The sequence below is a fragment of the Fukomys damarensis genome, unplaced genomic scaffold, assembly GCF_012274545.1.
Source record: "Fukomys damarensis isolate Sample0158 unplaced genomic scaffold, DMR_v1.0_HiC HiC_scaffold_1, whole genome shotgun sequence".
Taxonomy (NCBI): Eukaryota; Metazoa; Chordata; class Mammalia; order Rodentia; family Bathyergidae; genus Fukomys; species Fukomys damarensis.
In genome coordinates, this window is record NW_022900913.1 from 69775320 (window position 1) to 69798675 (window position 23356).

Below are 23356 nucleotides of genomic sequence, written 5' to 3' on the forward strand. Positions count from 1 at the left end.
AAACTAGTGGTGAATTCAGCACAGTTTGGGTGGAAAGGTGGACACCCTGTGCCTGGAGTGGGGTTCCCAGTGCTGGCGGGAAACAGCCCTGCAAGGTAGAGGCACCGATCACAAGGCTTCAAGTCAGCCTCTAAGGTTAGATTTGCCCAGTACCCGGTTTCCTGGGTGATGGGATGGAGTCAGGAAATGGGCTGGAAAGGACAAGGGGAGCGGGGAGTGCTATCCTTAAGCTGAGGGAGCCCTCCATCCACATCACAAAAGTCTCCTCACAGGAGCTGTGGATGTGTTTCGTATAACAAGCTGAGACGCCAGGATCTTGGGGATAAGAACAAAATGTGGGTGTCGAGGTCTCTGTGCCTCCCCCACCTGGGTATAGCAAACCCTCCCTGGACCCCCGGCTTGACACCCACAGGACACAGGACACGCGCTCTTCACCTGAGGCTTGGTCTCATCTTTGTCCTTGTAGTAGAAGAGCTGATCCCCACACAACACAAACCAGCGCTGCTGCCAGTTCTTCATGATGCCCCGCTGCTTCCGCAGCCAGCCAGCCTTCAGCACGGGGCCTGGCCTGCGAGGGCCCAGTGGCTGCCCAGAGCCCCGGCTCTGCTCTGCCATGACCAGGCTCTTGGAGCGGGCTGGAAAGGAGAAGACACACCGTGAGACTGGCATGTCCATGGCCAGTCCCAACCCTGTCCTGGCATCCCAGCCACACTAGCACCTAGTCTTGGGAACCTGGGCCAGCAAGACACAAGCACGCCGCCGGATCCCTGAGTAGCACCAGCCCGTGGCTACTACCTGGAGTCCCCAGGGCCCGAGGTGTCAGATTCCCCAAATTTACTCATCCATGCCCCCAGGCATGCATGTATCCTTCCAGTGAAGCCCCTCCTTGGGAGGAGTCAAACCCCACTGCCTCCCTGCAGCTTTCCCGGTTTCATTCCTCTTTATGATTTGCTGGTGACTCCCTGGAAGAGCCAAGAGGATTTGTGCTATCACAGGGCCTTCTAGGTGCTCTTAAGCCCAGCGGAGTCCCTTCTCCCTGGCTGAATGCACTGCCCAGCACTCTGCAGGGGAACACTGCCCACACAGGTCACTGATGCCTGAATTATCCCCTCCGCATGCATCTGTCTCCTTCATCTCCAGTCACATTCTTCTCCTTTTGTGCCAGTATTAGGATGCTGCTGCTGTGGTCTCGAAGAGAGGCCACCCTGGACTTTGGACTTTGGAACAATTCTGAGTCAAAATGCCTTCAGACTTGGAGTTCTCGGAGCACGGGTCCTGACTGCTGATTGAAATGTATGGCCCTGTGAGTCATGCAGGAGTGTGCAGGCACAAGCTCCTCCCTTTGTAAAGTGAAGTTCTCCAAGCTTGCCCTGCACCCCACCCACTCTGTCCTTCCAGATGGACCTTTCTTCCATCTCCTCTCCCATTTGACCCTTGGCTTTGAGCTCCTATACATCCTTCAAGTTCTGACCCAAAATGACACCTCCACCACAGAACCTTCCTCCTGAATCTTCTCCAGTCACTCTCTTCCCTACAGGTAGACTATGGCTGGTAGTCATCTGCATGGCTGTCTTTTAGCTCTCTAGATGGAGGTTGGGATGGGAGGAGATGGAAGTGCACCCAGTTCTACTTGTGTGGGCAGGGAATGGATGGAAGTCACGGAGGTCAGACAGACATCACAGGACACTCCGGGTGACCTTTGTGGTTAAGATGGAATCATAATGGGGCATAACTATAACCTGACACCACCTAGCCCAGGGGTTTGGCTTTGCCTGAGTCTTACACCCTGAGGTCTGATCTTGGATTTAGTGGGGCATCCACCTATTCTGCTCAGGAGTGTTGGCACTCTGACCACATAGGGTCGACTGGAGCTGTCATCTCTCCTCTCTGGCACCCAAGTATCTGTGTCAGCTTGGTAGGTGCCACAAGCCAGACATGTGAGTCTGTCTAGAATATCATCCATTTCCCCCTCTGCCACCTGTCACCATTCTGATGCCAGCCAGGCCTCTGCTGTTTGGGACCAGATAGGAAGTGGCTATATCTGTGCTTCTGTGTTCTCAAGGGGCTTGGTGGCCCCTGGGGGTGGTGGGGTTTTCCAGAGACCACAAAGAAGGGAGATCAGAGCAGCCCAGGGGGCGCTGCATGGCACAGCTCCTGCTAGGAAAACAGCTGTCTGTGAAGTCACTGGAGCCCTGCACCGGTGGCAGAGCCCCCCTTTGGACAGCTCCGCGTTCTCCTCCCCACTCTGAGTGACTGGATGCAGAGTTAGCGCTTTCTTCCTTCCTTGCTTGCTGAGAGTTTGCATTCTTTCCAACCTTAGCTGTCTCTCAGCCAAGAGACTGTAGGGCCTGGTGGAGAAATACAGGCTCTGGGCAGAGGCCTGGGTTTGCATCATGGCCAGCTCTGCGAACTCTGCCTGCTTCTGATCAGCACGCAGGGAGCATACAAGGTGACAACACCTTGTTCTGCAGGGTCACCTGGAGGAGGGGGACAGCCATACCCAGCAGGGGCTGAGGGCCCAGTGACAGGTAACTATGGAGATGACTGTGGGAGAGTGGAAATGGTGCAGTGAATGTCTGTGTGCGTTTTGTTCCTGGGAGCCAGGCTTCCTACAGCAAGTTTGTGGGCACAAGGGGTGGACCTTTCTATGGTCACTGGCTCTGCACGTTCCGTTGTGCACTGCCCTCTAAAAGTGGAATGTCACTCACATTTTCTCTATTGCCACCAACACAGACTAACAAAATTCAAATCCCTCCACTCTGTAATTTAGCAGGTGTCCCTGCTCACCTTTGGGTTAATCAGGTGGAATCCTTTGCACAGGCTTCTACTCTGCGTGGGACTTCTGCTGGCTCCCTCTGCCCACTGAACATGCTGTCCCAGGTGGGAGGAGTGGCTCGAGATCTGAAGGTCCCTGGGGCTCCCTGAGCTTTTTCCACTCTCCTTAAGCCTTGCTCTCCCCCAAAATCTTTCCACAGCCCTGGAAAGGTAGCTGTTCATGTCCACAGTCCAGCATCTCTGCCCCATGAACTCTGCAGACTTAGAGGAGAGCCTTGCCTGTGAGAGTTGGGCTGTGCCTGATGGGACCCGCTGGAAAGAACCTCAAGAGGAGCCTTTCTCCCCCGCCCCGACTCTATTCCTCCCTGATCTCAAGCTGGCCAGGGCAGTGCAGCGCTGGATTCTGCACACACTGGCATATCTTTCTCCATGGCGGGGGATTATGTCAGGCCCTGGGGACATGGAAATGATGTACATGACAAGAAGAGGAAATCATGAGAGAGAGGGGATAGCTGTGTCTCTTTGCTTATGAGCTTTCTTTTCTGGGTGTTCATTTGCACATCTCTGAAACTCCTTTAGTGGGTTTGGAATCAATGGTAAAATTAAGTCGCCAGTGCCTGGCTTCTGATTCTTTAACTGCCCATGATTTCCAACTTGAAATTTGTAACCTGGCTGCAGCAGATGGTTTGAAGGGAGGATTCTCCGTGTGGACTCAGGCCTCCATGCCTATTCTTGAATTCTTTCCCCTCTTCTCAGGCAATCTGCAAGGCCTCAGAACTTCTGACCTTCACAGATCATTGTTCAGTCCTCTCTGGGCTCCTCACTGGGGACCGTGGAACATTCCAGGCCACATGCATGGATCTGTCTCTGTTCTTCGGTTGCAGCGTGGCCTGTTGCAGCTGGCTTAGCCCACTAGCAATGCACCTGCTTGTCCTGCAGCCCCACAGCATTCCATGAAGGGTGGGTGAGTGCATAGGAAGAGCTTAACAGCATCTCAGGGACTCATCAGTGTGGCCTGACTCTCCAGAGAGCAGCTGAGCCCCCAGCAGGGAGCTGGTTGGTGTCTGGAGATGCCTTCTTTCAAATGTGGCTGCCCCAGGAAAGCTGAGCTCTCTGGCAGAGGACCAAAACCTAGAAGCTTGTGTGATAACCAGCTGTGTGTATGGCCATGTGACTGGCCTATGGGCTATAGACAAAGCCTCAGAGCCTGCGCTGCCACAAACCCCCTCTGCTGCCCCCAACTGCAGGAAGCAGGAAGCCAATTCACAGGGAAAGGGCGTGCTGCTTCTCAGTGGGGAGCTACAGCTAGCCTGAAGAATGGTGGATACCTGATCTCTTCTGTACCTGTGGGTCTCCATTGGCCCTGCACACTCTCCTCTGTGCCCATATTCTCCAGGCTTTTGGCTAGCTGCACAGACTTCTTCCTAGACTCTCTGTCACATGGTATTGGAGAAGCAGCCTTGCTATGACTTATTAATAACCGCCACTGCTGCCTGAAGCATTTCCTTTAATCAATTTATTTGCTTCTGAAAATATGTAACCCAGGTTTTAAACCACACGGTCTGACAAGCTAATGCTGCAGTACAGAGTGGGGTTGGGGAGATAGATGTCTGGTGAACATGCCCAGAGCCAGCCCACAACCCAGGATGGGGAACATGCCCTCACCCACCTAGCATGACATTCATTCATCATTCATTCCAAACCCTCCAGGTGCAGTGCACAATCCTGGGCTGATGTCCTCTGAGGAGGTCTCAGGCTGGGAGGAAATAAACTCCAAACCTCAGCTACACAGGGATAAAAGGACCACAGGCCACATGGGACAGGTGAAGGGTGCAGATGCTGGAACAAAGGTGCTGAGCTTTTTTCAATGGCCTCTGCAGAGGTCCTGAAGGATAACTAGAGGGCCCACCTCAGGGCAGGGGGGCACAGGAGGGAAGAAAGAGTATGGCATCTCCACCTCTAGGCCCACATCAGCCTGATGCCAGACAGATACTGTCACCCTCTTGCTGATTGGCCTGCACAGACAGGGCAACCTATGTATCTTCCTCGCCCCCAGGGCCACCAAGCCCTCACCTTTGGAGAGGTGTCCTCTCCTGAGAGTGTGTTGATCAGATCCAGCACCTGGCTCTGGTGGTCACCTGCTCCTTCTGGAATCTCCTCTTCCCTTTGCTCTGTGGAGCCCACCTGCTCACTTCCTCACCCATCTCTCACTGCCTGCAGCTGGCCGGGACTTCCGTCCCCACCCCACCCCACCCCAGCTGTTGCTGGTTGTCCCAGCAGCCCTCGCTTCCATTGTAGTCCCAGATGCTGTCCTCTATGGGGAAACCTTCTGCAGGTGCACCCTAGGGATTGGTCCTGGCTCCTCGGTCTCTCTCAGACCTGCTCCATCTCCATTCCCATCCAGGGCTCCGCTGCCTACCAGTACAGACAGATGGGTGTACAGACACTTGAGCTGTGCCAGCAGATCCTTCCCTGGAAGTCCTCGCTCAGTTTCCAAACCTGAAGGCTCTCTGCACTGTCTGTTCCTTTCACTTCCCTTTGCTGAGCCGATGCAAACCTTACCCTCCTCTCCTGGGCTGCTTGACTCCTACCTCCCACCCTCCCCAGGATTCTCCCAAGTAGCCGTGTTGCTGCCCAGGAAATGCTCTGCCTGAACAATTGCACTTACTCCTGCATTTTCTCTGTTCACAGGGCTGCTGACCCTGCCCAGGTGCACTAGTTGCCCAAGGCTATACTGCTGGCCAGAGGTGCAGCCTGTTTATGAATCTGAGTTCACTTTATTCCAAGAAGGCTTGAGTACTTCACCCTTTCATGGCACTGCCACTGTTTCTAAACACAGGCCTAATAACCTTGCTGATTTCTCTAAAGTAGTTATGGTACTGAGAGTAAATTCACCCTTCCCCAGCCTGGTAGTCACCATGATTTCACTGAGTAGCACCATGCAGTATAACCATGAGCCTCCCAGCTGGACTGCTGGAAGAGGTAAAAGCTTCAGGAGAGTCTGCTCATTACACGCACCTGGGCTGTAAGACACCCCATCTCCACACCTGTACATGAATGAACCTGGGATGCAGAAACCTCATCTCCATACATGCACATGCACCTGGCCTGAGAGACATTCCACAGAGCCTAGGCTCTGTGCCTGCCATGCCCTCCCTGGGTATTAGCAGGGATAACCCTAGTCTTAACACTTACCCCTTTACTGTCCTCAAAGGCCATTTTCCAGTGTCCCTGTCCTTGGGGGACATTCTTTACAGTGTATTCTTCACCCTTCCTGCTCCCCTTTCCTGCTTTAACACTTTTAGTCACACCTGGATTGTCCAGGACTCCCTTTGAGCACCATAATCCATGAATGCCCAAGTCCCTTACATAAAAGAGCACACAGTATTTGTGTATAACTTATGTATGCCCTTTTTTGCACTGGGGATTGAACTCTCAGGACCTTGTGCTTTCGAGGCAGGTGGCACAACAGCTGAGTTAAATCCCGGACCCAGGAAATAATGGTAAGAAAAATGTTGTCTGTACCCATTTAATGTAGGTGCAACCATTTTTAAAATATTTTCTCTCTGCAGTTGGTTCAACGTGAGAATGTGGATTGTGCAAGAACAAGGGACATTGCACTGGGGATTGAACTCTCAGGACCTTGTGCTTTCGAGGCAGGTGGCACAACAGCTGAGTTAAATCCCGGACCCAGGAAATAATGGTAAGAAAAATGTTGTCTGTACCCATTTAATGTAGGTGCAACCATTTTTAAAATATTTTCTCTCTGCAGTTGGTTCAACGTGAGAATGTGGATTGTGCAAGAACAAGGGACAGCTCTACTTACATTCTACCACCAAAGTGAAAGACATACCCTGCAGAACATGTGCAATAAAAAGCCATTTAAAGGGGAGAGAAACACCTATATGAAAGCAAAGGCATCACGATGTGTTTTTGACAGGCACAGGTAATAGGATAGAGGAGTGGTGACAAACCTATGGCATGCTTGTCATAGATCACTGGTACAGAGTAAGGCCAGCCAAAAACATGCCCCACCCATAACAGAGGATGAGCCGGCGAAGAGAGGTTGGTGCTATAACACTGCATTCATAAAGGGGCTGACTTTTGCTTCTGTAAATTACAATGAAATATTTTATGTAAAAGAGCTCTTTTGGAATAAAGCTGGCTCCCCTTAGATCTAAAATAGCAATCAAGAGACCTCCAATTTGGCAAACATTTAGGAGGAGTTTTTGTCTGACAAGTGCCAGGCAAGTTCTGGACCAAATAAGGAGCAAGAAAGACACCTGGGCCTCTGCCCACTGGTCACTCCCAGGCCACGGGAGTGGCTACTATCACACCTATCAGCACACAAGGATTAGCTGTGCAGGGTGAAGCTTGGCCTTGGCTCATGCAGCCCTACCAGGGACCAGGACCAGAGGCTACAAATGAGCACACAAGTGCTTCTTTAGCTGAGCCTTTCTGGTACCCTTGGTCCCCCCTCCATCCTAATGAGGGGCTCCAGGTTGCCAAGGGATCACTTACATGGGGCAGTGACAGGAGGATCTGGTTCCTACTGTGCTTAGAGACTGCTCAGGTAACACATGGCAGACACCTCAAAAGCTCCCTGGTCTATGGGCCCCATGCCTGACATTGGGCTTTACTGGAGACTCAGCCCCCCTGGTGGGTCTCAGGATGGCCAACTGGTCTCTTGGAAGACCACCATGGGTCACTGGAACCTGTTTTGCCTCCCTCAGCCCCTGCTGCACAGACTGGGCACACCTAGGAGTTTATGTCCTCTCTGTTATAACCCTTGGTTGAGCAGAGATCCCCTGGTGTACAGGCTGGACTTCCTTGGGTTGGGGTTTGTACCCAGCTTGGCATAGCTCTCCTGTCCCCACTGGTGTCCCTGGTGGGCACTGTTGTACTAAACCACCTCATGTGAATCCTCATTGCAGGGTCTGCCCATATTTGGTCATTTTCAGGACCTTCTGATCGAGCTCCAGGAGCTGGGCCCTCCAGCAGCTGCCCTGGGCCAGGTTCCCTGGGGCCAGCGCCCTGCAGGGTGTTTGTGCTTCTGCAGCCCAGCCCAGAGCACAGAGGCTGCTAGAGAGCTGGATGCAATTGATTTATAAACATCAATGGGGTTTTAAAGTGGGCTGGGGAAATAGCAAGATGGATCTCAGGGCTGAATTGATTTAAAGGGTAAGTATCGAGGCTGAAAGATTGATTGAGAAGAGAGGCTGAGGTAATGGACAGGGCACTCCAGAGGGGCCAGTCAGGATAGCTTCATAAAGTTTATGCCATTTGCAACCAAGGTCGAGGGGGGCCTGCTGGGGTCCTGCTTGTCTTGGGAATTCGGCCTGAGTGACTGGTGATTCATGATGGGATGGCTCCAGAGTGCTCCCTGCTTTTTATTTTTTAATTTTTTTGACTCGTTACTTAGCATTCATCCTGGGCTGAGTTTGGCCCTCTGTTCTTGAGCTTCCCCAGCCCCATCTGAGGGGGATCGAGGGTGGGCGGTCTCCTGAGGGAGCAGTCTTCCTTCAATGCAACGAGGACCTCCGACAGGAAGGTGTACAACCTACCATCTGCCCATCGACAAAATACGAATTTTTAAAATGGCAGTGAGTTAGCCTAGAAAATTTGGAAACTTTTCATAACGATTATTTTAATGATTTAAAGAATCAATATGCAAGCTCTCATTCTTAAAAGTTGTTCTTGTTGGTTTTCTCTGCCTCCAAGCTCAGATGGCTGGTCCTCGGCAAGGGGTCAGGGAGGCCAGTGACACCTGATGCTTGTTCCTTACTCCCTTGCCAGTGCACCCCAGGTGAAGCTGCTTATTGTGCTTGTTCATCTGGTCTTCGGGTATATTTGATTCTCGTGTGCCACCTTTGAGCACCCTGGACATGGCTGAAAGGCCAAGTCTCCCACTGAAAGGCAGAGGGGCATGTGGGGGCAACAGCAAGGAGGCTGGGGTGGAGGAGGGGCAGCTGGAACTGGAGGAGGCAGGGAGGCCCAGGGTGAAAAGCAAAAAGCTAGGAGGAGAGGGCAAGCCTAGCAAGGAATAAAAGGGCCTTGGCAGAGTGAATGGGTGCTCAGCTCTACCTCCCTCTCACCCACACCCAAATCCACCAGTGTCTGTCCAAAGTTACCCCTTTCCTTGTGTGGGCTGTTTAGACTGCCACGATGTCAGCCTTTCTCTCTCCCTGTACCACTGTGCTAGCCTGACTTACTCTGGAAGCTCAGTTGCAGTTGCTTCCTATGGTAGGAAGACCCTTCTGGAAGGTACTCAGAGCAGAGTGATTGCCTTCCATTCCTCGCCTACCCCAGCACCTTGGCTGGACATGGCCTCCTGTGCAGTACTGATTGTGAGCTTTGTGGGACCAGGAGGGTGCTTGTTTTGTGTTTGAATCCTGAGACTGTTGCTCGGTGCCTCTCCATTAATGCTTGTGAATGAATGAATGAATGAATGAATATGAGATAGAATAGATCAAACCCAAGACCCCCAGACCTCTGTAAATGGTCTAGGTTTGGAAGAAATTGGTTCCCAGTGTTTCTCCTGCCCCTGGCATGTTTGCACACAATGGCAAATTCAAGGACAGATCATGGATTCTGTGCCTGTGATCAAAGGAACAGCTGCAAGAAACCAGAAACATGGGAATGTCTGTAACTGTTCCCAGCTTGGTGGCTGGTGTGAAGAGAATGTGGGGGCTCAGTGGAGGAGCATGGGTGGGATGTGGCTCCCTGAAGCCCCTTAGTCTCATGGTTTCCACCCATAAAATGGCCAAACATCAGTCCTGCCCACTAACTGGACTGTGGAGAGGATGGGGGAGTGCTCGGATAAAAGGGGAGTATGTGGGCACAGCTGCTGGCCCTGTGCTCCTTCCAGTTGGCCATGTCCCAAAGCCTCTCCCTCATCTGGACCTGTCTGCCAGCTGCTGGCCTGGAACCCCTCTGTGCCTGCCACTTCCGCTCCTGTTCTGATCTGCCAGCCATTCACCAAAAGCCTGAAATGGTGAGTCAATGCAATTCAATATCAATTAGAAATTTCGCTTTCTGCCCTCCTACAAGCCATTAGCTTGGATCAATGCAGCCTCTGCCCCTGGTTAAGTAACTGCTGAGGTTGCTGAAGACTTAAGCAGTGAGGACAGGGGCCCGGGCTGCCTTGGGCAGCAGGGTCACAGCGGCCTCTGGCCCAGGGCTGACCCGGATCAGGTCTGTTCTGCAAACAAATTGTCTGCTCCTGCCATCATGGGATATGGTCAAGGCCACTGTCTGGGCCCCAAGGCCAGTGTTCAGCAGTGCCTGTGCCCCAATATTCAGGATGTGCTGGATACACTGCTGTCCTCCAAGGGGAGAGGACTCAGCTTCCCATGAGCAGTTGAAGGGCAAATGAGGGAAGGGCTGGAGCCTGCGGTGACCTCCTTGCCCATTGTGTGGACAGCAGAGGGGACACCATTGCTCCCAGGAGCACATACTGAGGGCCACTCCCTGCAGCTTGAGTCACTGCCCAACTCCCTGTATAGAGCCTGGATGTGGGAGAGCCCAATCTGTGCCAGAGTGCCATGCGCATCTGCTGTTTCTTACACTGTGGCCGCCATCACGGCTCCCAGGCTCAGGCTCTGGCCTTGTCACATGTGGCTTTCTCTGCCTGGATCCCAGCATTCCCACTTCCTTGCCAGCTGCTAAGTTATACCACCACGTAGGGGTCTCTTGTAGACTAAAGATTACACATGTGTCTTTACGTGAGAAGTGTGACAGGACTTCAGAATGTAAGTTCTGACAGGGACCAACACATGACTCAAGGATTCCGGAAATGGGGTCAGACCGAGAGGCATGCTTTCAAAGAAGTAGGTCAGACAAGCATGCAGCCCTGGGGCTGATGTGGAAATACTGCTTGCTCTTGTGTGCTGAAAGCTAAAGTGATTCTCAGACATTGTAATATCCAGGAATGCCTGGAGTTGACACACGGCCTTCCAGCCAGGACAGGGAAGATCTGGCCTAGGAACAGTGGAGGGTACACATGACAGGGCTCCTGCATGTGGCTGCTCTGCACGTGAGAGGTGAGTTCAACAGCGTGAGCACAGTTGCTGCTGCCAGTGTGTGCTCAGCAGGTGCGTGAACACTTAAATACAAATCTGACATCTGATGTAAGCAGAGTTGTAAAGGGGTCTGAGCCATAGTGTTTGAGCTGACTGCTTTTCCTAGAAAAATGGAGAGTTACAATACAATGACAGCCAAAGTTGGAATTTCTCAACAACACCAGGTAGATGGAGCTAGACCCACCTGAGCAGCCACACACCTTTGCTGGCACCCCTGAGATGCTGCCTCCCAGTACATCTACCTTTCTGTGTCCAGTCTAATTTCGAGTCTACTTCCCTCCCCACTGGCCTGCTTTCATCTAGTGCCTTTTGGGCCTGCGTACCTGACATCCAGAACAAAGCAGGAGCCCTGATCTTGCCTTTCTCTTTGGTCCTGTACCTGGTGGTAAGCGTTGTGATACCTGCTGTGGACACAGGTGCATGTGGGTTTGACACATTTGTTTGGCCTGGCATCCTTGTGGCAGCTGCTCAGAGACACTGTCAGCTCCACTGGCCTCTGCCCAGGACTGTTCTTGAGGGGAGGCTTCCAGGCCCTCAGAGTCCTCTGTTTTAGCTGTCATTAATCATATCAGTGCTGCAATTATGAGCATTTCACTTAAACTATTTGTCCTCAATTTTCTTTCTTGTTTTCTAGGGTTGCTGACAAGATTAAAATGAGATGTTTACATATAAATGGATACATACAGCATGCACACATACAGCATGTTCTAATATTCCACAGAGATATTCCCACTTTCCTCCCTTCCTTAAGAAGGAAGCGGAAGGAGCCAGTGTAGACATAATGTGTGAATAGTGGGGGAGTTGCACCCATGGTTCCATTTATGTGAGATTTGAGAATGGGCAAAACCACTCAGTGCTGATGGAAATCAGAAGAGTATTGGCCTGAGAAGAAGTAGGAGGGAAATTTCTGCAGATAAGTGAATGCTCAAGATGTTGGTCTTGATGGTGTTCACTTAGGATTTGCATATTTTACTATGCCCAAGACCCTTATGGATAGCTGAAACCATCAGTTTACTGAGCCCTATAGAAAATGTTTTTTCTCATATGCATATAAAATACCTAGGATAAAGTCAAGAACTTTCACCTTTTCACTTGAAAGAAGTACTTCATAGCTTCTCTTTGGCAGATCTGAATTGGTCAGCAGCACTGCCTTTGGATTTGGGGGCCATTATTAAGAAAAATAAGTGTTGGTGAATCTAATCCCAGACTCTGAGATACCATAACTGGCTTTCTTCTAACTAAGATGGCTGCTGAGTGTGTAACAGGTTGGTAGCAGATACAGCATGGTCACTCTGGGCAAAGGGGCGATTCACACCCTGGTGGGACAGAGTGAGATGTCGTAAGACTGTGTCATGCTACTCAGAATGTCACACAATTTAAAATTTATGACTTTTACATTTTTGGAACTTTTCATTTAATATTTTTGAACCATAGTTGACTGTTGGTAACTAAAACCACAGATACAGGAAGACTACCATAAAAATTATGCCTCAATAAAAACAAATAGAAAATTTTAGAAATAAACAATGAAAACCCTACAGTAAACAGCATTTAAAAATCATTTTTTCCAGGTTCTTTGAGGACTCTGTCATTCAAAGATCCCCAAATTGGGAATTTTTATTTCAAAGCCACACCATTCACAGCTGGGTGATTAGAGGGGCTATGAACCCCAAAGATCACCCCTTACACCAGAAAGCTCTGAGCCATCCAGTCAGGTCAGCTTTGATGAGGCAGGTTGCCTCCTGGCTATGCTTCCTCAACCTCACTTCTAAGTTGCTATAAGCCCTGTAGCCAAAAGGCTGTTTCCAACCCTTTGCCTCCAACTCCACCCAGAAGCAGGCACATCTTACAGTCCTGTGCCACAGGATGATGTTTGAGCCAGTGAGAGACCCATAGAGACAGTCTCTACAACAAACCTGTTCTGCTGCTGTTGTGTAAAAGCATGGGACATCATACTTGTTCATGAGAGCCAACAACTGTCACTGGTTTATGCATTTAACAGAATGTACTTTTAAACATTATTTTATAGTGTTCTATTTATTAAAAGAGTTAACCGTAAACCAGCCTCCTGCAGTTTCCTCCAGAGAGATACCTGAAGAAGGCACTGATGTCATGGAGGTGACAGATTTGTGGTGTCATTGCCCCTAGGACTTCCAGGGGAAGGCTGTGAAGGTGGAAGATGGCAACAGTAATGACCTGGATCCTGTGTATGCCCTGGCATGTTTGTGTGTTACTTTGCAGCAAAAAGTTAAAAAAAACTTAAAAATAGGAAAATATTATAGGATTAGGATATAAAGAAAATATTTTTATACACCTGTACAGTGTATTATATTTTAAGCTAAGTGCTATCATGAAAGAGGCAAGAGTCAAAGTGCTATAATGAAAGTTAAGAAAGTTGAAAAGTTCGTTAAGTGAAAAAGTTACAGAAGTAAATATGTCTCAGAAATGTAGTGTTCAGTGTTATCGAGTCTGTGGCAGTGCACGGTCATGTGTGAGGCCTGCACACCCACTTGCTACTCATCCCCAGGCCACCTGGGGCAGGTTCGAGCCTGCAGTCTTCTTTATTCTGTGTTTTAGTCATTCTTTCCTGGGTTCGAACACACAAACAGCACAAATGTGCTGCAATGCTCCACATTCAGGTTGGTGGCCAGGGAACGACACTACACCAGACGGCCTGGGGTATGGTCTGAGATACCAGCTAGGCTTGTGACACTGGAACAGTGACAAAAATCACCTAATGACACAGTGAGAGCTAGGCTTTTTTGTTTTTTGGTGTTTACCTCCATATTTCTAGATAGTATGCTCCAGTTTAAAAGTTTTCCCTTTTAGCTGTTATCTGGTGACTTCTTTTTTTGGTACCAAGGATCGAACTCGGGTTCTTGTATTTGCTAGGCAGGCGGTAGAACCACGGAGCTAAATCCCCGGCCCTATCTGGTGACTTCCTACTATGGAAAAAGATTTTGATTTCCACTCCCCTTCTCCTACTACACATATGTGCTCACCCCACCCTGCCAATATAGTTATATTATAATTATGGTTATACTGATACAAAGAATTCCCATTATTAGTACAGTGTAATTATGAGTCTCACTTGAGCAATGGGTACAAAATAATAATTTTCCCTTTCATGCATCAACCTTCATTTTTCCTGGATTTTGCCTTGTTTTATTTTTGTATTTGCTTAGTTTTCTAGTAGATATCAGTTATCCAACCTTAAACACCCCATCAGTGGTCTACATCAAATCTCCAAGTGTTAAGAGACCATTGCATCATCTTATAAATATCATTGCATTTCATCACTCCAAGGGTCCGTGACTTATCTTAGTGTAGCCACAAGAACTACATATATACAATTAAAATGCTTGGAGTGTTCAGGGTGCACAAAAACGGTTTCTTTTCTTGTGGGAAAATCACAAGAAGCCACTCCATCCCATTCAGAGCTCTTCCAAATAACAGAGCTCCCACGACAATGACACTGTGGCCAGGGCTGCCACAACTGGGCTCATCAGCCTGCCCATAGAACACTCATACAAAAGTAAAGAGCAAGAAACATATTGGGGAAATATCTGCAGCATACAAGTTTGTCAAAGGAAGGGCAGATTTGCTAAGGATCTGGAGCAGTTAGAACGGAGATAGTGCTCCAGCCTCCCCATGCTAATGCTTTTCCTGATTTTCAACCATACATCCATTTGTCCCTTCATCCATCCATCCACATGTCCATCCATCTATGCATCATTCATGGATCCATGCATCCATCCATCTTTTTTTTTTTTTTTTGGTACCGGGGATTGAACTTGGGTCCTTGTGCTTGCAAGGCAGGCCACTGAACCGCTGAGCTAAAACCCCAGCTCCGCATCCATCCATCTTGCATCCATTGTTCCATTTAAAAATTTGTGTCAAGTGTGCCTGGAATTGGGGGTATAACTATGTTCAAAACCAGAAATTGTCCCCGCCCTCATTTAGTTCAGAACACTTGTATTAGTCACCTTTCCTTTGGTGGGACAAAATACCTGCCATACACAAGTTCAAAGAGAAAAGGCTTATTTTGACTCACAGTTTCAGAGGTTCAGTCTGTGACTGGCTGGCTCCAAAGCAGAAAGAATGTGGCAGAGGGAAGCTGCTTACCTCATGGCAGCCAGGAAGAAGAGGGAGGGAGAATGAGCTGAAGAAGAGATTACTCTCCAGAGGCAGCCCCAAGTGACCTACTTCCTCCAACTAAGCCCCACCTCTTACTTCCTAAGAGTCCTCCTGACAGCTGTGAACTCAGGTTAGTGCCTTCAACACCAGAGTCTATGGGGGGAACACTTAACATTTAAACAATTACATCAGTGCAGGTGACAGATATTTTAAAAATCACCCTCAGAAGCATACATCTATAGTCTGAGAGAAATGCTATAGAGGAAAAAAGAGCGTAGGGACCCAGCTTGGACTAGGGGTCATGGGACGACTGGCCTGGCTGTGATCCTTGAGCTGAGGCCTGTAGAAGAAGTGGGGGTTACAGAGTGCACATGTGTGAGCTCAAGAAGAATTTCAGAGGGAAGCAGGGTGTGCAAAAGCCCCATGGCAGGAGGCTCATGAAACTACAAGGAACAGGGAGAAGACCAGTGTAGCAGGGCTTGGAGAGTGAGAGGAGAGGGAAATTGTGGAGGAGCTGTGCTATGAGTCAGGCTTATGGGCCAGAGTAAGTCTTAGCTTTTAACCCAAAGAGCAATGGGGAAACCAGTGAAGGATCCTAGCTTAGCTGGAGCGGGTGTGTGACTGGGTTTACATGGGGAAAGATGGCTGTGGCTTTGGGGTGGTGAACGGATGGTGGGAAGGGGCAAACTGGTATGGCAGTCCAGGTTCCAGCTGACGATGGCCGGGGCAGGATGTGACAGGTGGGAGAGTGGGGTGGCGGAGCCTCTGACTGACACCTCTCACACCTATGGGGTGGGGAAGGCTACAGCTACACGCCTGGCTGCTGCTCCAAGCAAGCCTGCAGCAGGACTTAGGAAGGGATCAGGTTTGTGAGAAGCAAGCCTTGTGACAGAGGGAGCAACCCTAGGGGCCTAGGGTAGCAGCAAGGTCAAGAACTGGGGGCTCTGTTTGTAGCCTGGGGTCATGGGAACAACTCACACCCAGTTCTGCCCCTCAGTAGTGTCTGGTCCTAGCACTGTGAGGAACCAGGGGCCCCAGGCTCACAGGGCAAGCATAGTGAGGACAGCAGGTGGAGGTCAAGGTGGGGCGGCAGCATGGGGTCTAGGCCAGGCCTACCTTGTAAACCTACCAGCCACTCCCAGGATTTGGCTGGCATTTCCTGTCTTGGACAATAAATAGCTATTCTCATGGTGTTGTAGGGTCCACTGACTTGCAACTTGCTCCACTGTACATGTAATTATTTGATGGAGGTTTAGTCAGTGCATCTGATTTTTCTTCTGGGCCTACTGGCAAGAACAGAGCAAGCCGCCTCTTCTATTCCCACCCTGGGACTATGGCAGTGGTGGGAATGTGGGTCAGCTGAGGAGGAGCCTAGGGGACCCAACAGTGAAACAGTTCCTCAGGGAGCCTTGCAGAGGCTGAGCAGGGCAGGGTCACCAGGCCATACCTAGCTAACTCTTGGGCACTACATCTTGAGCTAGTGTGAACCCTGAACTCATATGCTTATGTGAAATGATTTCCTGAATGGTCCCTGACAATGAAGTGACAACAGCCTCATCTGTCCCAGTATGAATTTGGCTCAAGCAAGACAGTGGTTTGGACAGGATCTGTCCCCAGTGAAGCTCAGGTTGAATCTCCATGCGTCTGTGCTGAGAAGTCAGGACCTTTAAGAGGCAGTGAAGTCTCCAGCTCCCTCTTCCTGCAGGGATGGATATAGTTTCCTAGAAAGCTGGCTGGTCATGGCAAGAGGGGTCAGGAAGTGAGCCTGCACCTCTGCTCAGCCTCTTTCACACACTCCTTCCACACACAACACACCTCCTCTCTTCCACTTTCATCAGAATCTGAAGATGTCAGTGCCATGTTCTTGGGGTCCTAGAATTGGGAGCCAAATAAGCCTCTTTTCTTTGTAAACAACACAGTCACAGGTGTTCTGTTGTAGCAACAGAAGGCAGAGTGAGAGTGTCCTATGAAGGTGACTGTCGTATGAGGTGCTAAGGGTTTCCCCAGGAGGTTCTTAGTGTTGACATTTCTCTCACACCCAGAAGGAGACAAGGATATCTTTTGGGGAGATGGCAGCCTCTCCCCACTCACTCAGGGCTAGCCTGGAGAGAGAGACAGGAGAGAGAGAGAGAGAGAGAGAGAGAGAGGTCAAGACAGTGGTTTGGACAGGATCTGTCCCCAGTGAAGCTCAGGTTGAATCTCCATGCGTCTGTGCTGAGAAGTCAGGACCTTTAAGAGGCAGTGAAGTCTCCAGCTCCCTCTTCCTGCAGGGATGGATATAGTTTCCTAGAAAGCTGGCTGGTCATGGCAAGAGGGGTCAGGAAGTGAGCCTGCACCTCTGCTCAGCCTCTTTCACACACTCCTTCCACACACAACACACCTCCTCTCTTCCACTTTCATCAGAATCTGAAGATGTCAGTGCCATGTTCTTGGGGTCCTAGAATTGGGAGCCAAATAAGCCTCTTTTCTTTGTAAACAACACAGTCACAGGTGTTCTGTTGTAGCAACAGAAGGCAGAGTGAGAGTGTCCTATGAAGGTGACTGTCGTATGAGGTGCTAAGGGTTTCCCCAGGAGGTTCTTAGTGTTGACATTTCTCTCACACCCAGAAGGAGACAAGGATATCTTTTGGGGAGATGGCAGCCTCTCCCCACTCACTCAGGGCTAGCCTGGAGAGAGAGACAGGAGAGAGAGAGAGAGAGAGAGAGAGAGAGAGAGGTCCTGGTGGAAGCCCTGGTGTAAGGAGCCCATGAAGGCAGCCTCCTGGTCAGACCCCAGAGGCTCCCGAGCCCTTGGGCCAGGCCTGGTTTCGTTGCCTGCCCTAGAAAGTGCCTTGTCTTTCCCACACATCATGCACAGCTGCACAAAGATGAGTTTACACTAAGTGTGGTCTGCGGCAGTCCCAACCAGAGGGCGGCTGGGTACCAGGGCAGGATTTGCATAGCTGAACCTCTCTGCTCTTGTTGCTAACGTGTGCCCTGCCTGATTACTGGAAGGTTTGGGCAGAGATAAATTCTGATGAGATGTCTTCTTTCTATCAGAGCCAATTTCTCTTGGTCCTCATTTCTCCAGAAATGCTCCCAGGGGGGCGTTAGTCCTACGTTATAAAGCCACAATCCTAGGCTAGTTCCTGGCTTGGTTCTAGCCTCAGGCTGTGCATACAGCCTCTTCCTGCCTGCAGCTCCTCACAATCCTGGCCCCGCCATCCCTGTACCTTCCCATGCCACTTCCTCCTCCAGAAGTCATCCCATCATCCCAGCCCACAGCTCAGGAGCCTCTTCACTCCCTGGATGCCTCCTGACACCCTGTGCCGCATTTGTAACACATGTTCTTGGGGTACATCTGCCTGTGGCTTATGCCTGTGCCCACTTTTGTGGGCAGGAATCTATTTTATTAATGTCTGAAAAGCAGCCCTATAAACTTCATCTTGTCAAATGTCCAGGTAGATAATGTCATCCAGTAGAGGTTTTCTCTTGGCACTAGACGCTATGGACATTAGGACCAGGTCCTCAATGGGGCTGTCTTGTACTGTGGCATATTCAGCAGTGGCCCTAGTCCCTACCTGCCAAATGCCAGTAGCACCCTCAGCGGGAAAAGCCAAGTACCTCCACACATTGCCAAATGTCCCTAGGATTGGGCACCGGAAAAACCACTCCTTATTTTGAACCATGGACTTGAAATCACTGTAAGACTTTTACGATGTCACAGGCAGCTCCCTTTTCTAAAGCACTGGTCTCTTTCTAGAGGGGCACCAGCCAATAAAAAAAATACAAGGTATAATATGAGCCTCATATAATTGTAAATGTTCTTAGTGACTACATTAAAAGCCAGTAAAAGGAAAAAAGGGTGAAATTAAATTTAATACTTGGCCCATTATATCTAAAAGCTGTCATTTCGGCATGTAATTAATATAAAATAGTTACTGAGGGGATTTTTTTTTTGTACTCTACATTTTTATAGTCAATTATCACATCTGGTGTGACTTTTTGGCCCAGGCATAGACCAGTCAGGGTCCTCTTCTACCCACTGGCTGGTGGGTGACAACCTTGTCCCAATGCAACCCACAGCAGTGCTGATGTCCAGTGAGCAGGCAGGAAGGTGGGTCCCACACAGGAAAGTCATGCAAGTGCTGGCTGTGGCATGCTCAGCAGATGGGTTCTCCCTGAGGTGGAAAGGTCCGGCCACAAACCGAGGGTGAGGCTGTTTCCAATCACCCCTTGTCCCAGATGCCCCACCCATCTCCAAAGGCCCCTGTTTGTGCTAACTGCTCACAGGGAGGTCTTCTAAAACACTGGCCACATTCTGTTTTCCTAAAAAGACACATTTTCATCTGAACTTGCCCTAGCCAGGAAGTCACTGTCCAGGGAGATGTGATATTCAGCCTATCCAGAGTCCTCAGCCACTCTGTCTGCCCAGTCCTAGATTCTCCAGATCCTATCTCTCCCTTGCCCCTGAACCTGTGCCTCACCCACCCCTACTCCAGGCTCAGCTGCAGTTTTCTGGGCATTATTCTGGTAGAAAGGCTGGCAAGTCCTTGCCTCTCCAGGCTCCTGAGCAAACTCCCAGGCTGCAGTGTGAGCCCCTCACTGGGCCTCAGTCTGGAGGAGCCGAGGCATCACCATATATCTGCTGTGGGCCAATCCTGGGCATTTCTCTTTCAGTAAAGAAGCAAACGTTCCCCCAAAGTCTTCCTCTGGTCACCTAGAGTAACAGAGGGTGGCTGGACAACGCGGAATGTTGGAGGACATCACCAACCCCTCTCTGGCCATGGCAGTCTGGGCTCCACGCAGCCCAGGCGTCGCACATCCGTCACCAGCGTGCTCACCGAGGTCCAAGGTGGCCCCAGCACGCCCAGCGGAACCGAAAGTTGGACTCACCCCTGCGGGCCTGTCTGATCTTCGGGCTCAGCATGCTCCTGCAGCCGCGGGGCCGGACGCACCGGCCCAAGCCCGTCATCCACGTCCCTCTTTTTGCGCTGTTGCTGGGCGCTTCACGCCCCGCTTGTCGCCCCCTGCAGCTGGCGTCGCCCTCGCGGCCCCTTGGCTCCCTCTCCTGGCTCCGGACGGATGGCTCGCCTAGGACTACGTAAACTTCGATGCATTATTTATTCATCCCAGAATTAATTCCCATCCAAGCGGTCCATTAAAGACACAGGGATCTTTGGTGATCGATCACCGGGCCAGGGCGGGGTCGCCCTGGCGGTCCCTCTGAGCTGCCCGGGCTCTAGACTCCGTGCACAGGAGGAGGGGCGGAGGGAAGGGGCGGGGCTCTGGAGGGCGGGGCGCCTCGGGATCGTCTGAAAGGGAGAGGCGCGAGGATGGGCTTGGCCATGAGGGCGTGGCGGTGTGTGTGTGGCGGGGAGCTAAGCCGGGAAGTGGGTGTCCGAGCCCGGGGATCTTCCCCACTAGCAGGCAGGTTCCAGGAGTCGCCGTGGTCCACGCGTGGAGCTCCCATCCTGTTGGGCGCCATCCTATAGGTGGCCACTGAGAGGCCGCCAGAAGGGCACAGGACTGTGGCTGCCCGGCCCGGGTCGGAGAGCGCTTCGGTACAAAAGGCTGACTCCTGCAGGCCCCGCCCCATAGGCCCAGCAATATTGGAAGGCAGGTACTTTTCAGAAGGAGCTGGTGGTCTCCAGAGGTCCAAATCCCGAGCGGCCCGGGCGAAGGCAGAGACCTATTGGGAATGCTGGCCATGGGTAAAGGGGCAGCACGGGTCTGGGCCCGCGCACAGAGCGTCTCAGAGCATTCACTGGGCTAACGAAGAAGATGAGCAGACTGCGAGGCACGTAGGCCCTGATCCCTTCCCTGAGGGCCAGGTCCGGGCAGGGTCAGGCTGAGACCGAGGCCACCCAAGAGCAGTGTGGACACCACAGAGCTGGAACTCCTAATGTTGACACCAGGGTCACAGGGTGAGCCCCGTGGCCTGTGACAATATCTTGAGCAATCAGGAAGCCTGTGTGAGTAATGCAGCCTGGCTGGTGCTCCAAGTCCCAGGCAAGACAGGAGTGTAGCCTGCTCACCCTTGTTTTGGTTAAGAAACCACCTCCAGGCCCCTTTCCTGTGCAGCTGTTTCCCCTAGTGACATTAAGTCACCAGGCTCACCGGCCTGCTCTTCTGGGGATGGGAGTTTGGAATGGACGAAACCACAGACTCTGGGCTCACACCCAGCAGTCAAGCTGGGAAAAGGCTGGAGCCTGGGGAAGGTGACCTGGGGGGCTGGGGCCACATCAGCTCCTTCCTCACTGCCCTCAGGCCTTGCACCCTGTTCCTCCCCCTGAAGGATCCTAGGGTCTATCTGGAAGGGATGTGGGAACTGTGGAAGGAGGGACAGGAGCGGGGCCAAAGTGGGACACAGTGACTTCCTGTAGAAACTTTTATTGGAAGGAGGTGCCCTTTTCCCTGACTTTTAAGTGGTTCAGGCCAAGGAAGGAGGGAGGTTGAGAGCTGGCCCTCTCCTTGGTCCTCACACAGGCTGCCCTTCCAGCCATGGCTCTGGGTCCAGCCTCCTCCCTCTCCTGCCTGGAATCTCTGGGCATTTCCCAAGAGCTGCTCTGGGGCAGGCACTGAGAGGTGAGGTGGGCACTAGGGAATGAGCTCTCTGGAAAGTGGACTTCCACCCACCAACCTCAGCTGGCCCGCCCCCAGGTGCCCTCACAACATGCTCTCCAGACATGATGGTGCATGCCTGTCACCCCGCACTGGAAAGCCAAGGCAGGAGGATCATAAGACACCACACAACAAATCAAAACAAAACAAAACAACAGGGGCTCCCCAGCCTGGCTTCACACTGGAAAGCTTTGATAACCAGTACCTGTGTCTCACCCTGTAGCTCTGAGGGACCAGTCCAGCATGTATGGTGGCCCTGGGGGTTTGAAAATCTCTACAGGCCCTCTATGAAGCCAGGGGTGAGAATATTGCTTCTGAAGATAGCTGCATATCCCTGGGCCCAGGACCATTGGAGGGAACCTTTGCCTGTTGCCACTCCAAGGAAGGTTTCTCATGAAGAGGTGCATCTGCTAATCAGTCTCCCAGTCAGAAAGAGAAGAGGGGCATGGTTTCTGAGGCCTAAGGGAGACAACTTCATTCCACCGAGGGCCACACAACACTGTTGTATAGACCATGCACTGCTTAAAAGTGTCCAGCAGAGGGGATGAGAAGGCTGGGTTTGGGCTTCACAGGCAAAGCCAAGGGTTCTAGCCTTGGGTGTGTGTGTGTGGGGGGGGGCAGGTTGCAGCCAGAAGCTGCCAGAGGACCAGAACTAGCCCTTCTGGTGCAGAGCTGGGAACAGTGCTCCCCTGACTCTGCAGTGCCTGTCCCCTGGTGTCTTCGCCCCAGCCCTTCACTGAAGGTCTTCGGGCAGCCCCCAGACTCTCTCCAGTTCCTCCTGTTCCTCCCAAGGGGTGTGCTGGATCAACCACCTGGCACCCATGGGCAAGAGACCTGACCTTTGTTTTCAGGTACTTTGCAAGCCAGAGATTTAAGGGAGATATCACTAGAAATTAAATTGCATTAATTTAGAATTAAATAAATTGTATTTCAAACACAGCCAACAGACTCTCAACTCCTCCTTATCTCCAACTCCATTTTATTATCTTGGTCCTTCTGGAGAACACTGTGTATGGGGCAAATACAGCTCTCTTCCCAGTACTACATCTGGTGACACCATGCTGGTGGTTTGTAATTGGCCATGCCAGGGTTAAACCAAGGAAATCAGCTAGGGAGTTCCTTGTAGGAGAAGGTTGAAACCACGCAGAGTGGCTAGGACCAAAAACATGGCTAGTGGCTGCCATCTTTCCATCTCCCTTGTCACTGTGCCCAAGGCCACAGGGACCTGCCACATGCTCTGGGATGCCAGGGAGCTGTCACCTGTCCTCTAAGCAGTGTGGGGCAGGAGGAGGGGAGGGTGCCACCAGCACAGCTGCCTGGGTACTGCTGGCCTCCCCTGTCTTTACTGGGCTTCAACAAGGAGGTGTGCCTGCAGTGAAGCTTCAGGGAAGGAGTAGATTTTGGGAGCTGATGAGTCAGTTTTGAGTCAGTTTTACATTGCTGAAAACCAAGGCTTCTCCCTGGTGAAAACAGCTGCTGCTGTGGAAAGGCTGGGATGGAACAGATGGAAAGAGCAGGAATTTCCCGGGCACCCTTGCACTCCCTCACATCTCTCCTGCGGCTGTCACATACCTCATCCCACACCTCTGGCAGATGGACACTGCTTGCCCTGGGCACCCCTGTCCCCTTCCCTACCAACATTCCTCCTTTTGCACCTGCAACACTCCCTGGTTTCTTTCTCCAAGGGAAGAGACAGTCAGTCTCCCCTCTAAGGACCTCCTTGTCACGGGGGAGTGGAACTCAGTTTTGGCTGAGCAATA

General features: G+C 51.2%; 1 protein-coding gene and 1 long non-coding RNA gene across 10 annotated transcripts in view; one reads left to right on the forward strand and one right to left on the reverse strand.

Annotated features, from left to right (window-relative positions):
• Arhgap22 (Rho GTPase activating protein 22) overlaps positions 1–23356 on the reverse strand; it is a 165707-nt gene that overhangs the window by 123688 nt on the left and 18663 nt on the right. For 6 of the 9 annotated variants that reach the window (XM_033761827.1, XM_033761809.1, XM_033761808.1 and 3 more), the window contains one exon: positions 436–635. In XM_033761827.1, coding sequence (XP_033617718.1) covers positions 436–635 — 200 coding nt within the window. Of the gene's footprint in view, positions 1–435; positions 636–1497; positions 1535–14910; positions 14933–19868; positions 20224–23356 lie in introns of those variants that run through there. The other 3 variants (XM_010622523.2, XM_033761834.1, XM_033761830.1) reach the window with 3 other exon arrangements.
• LOC104861185 lies at positions 1773–3135 on the forward strand. Its single transcript, XR_779927.1, has 3 exons — positions 1773–1937; positions 2472–2528; positions 2976–3135. It is a non-coding gene; the product is annotated as an uncharacterized LOC104861185 (long non-coding RNA).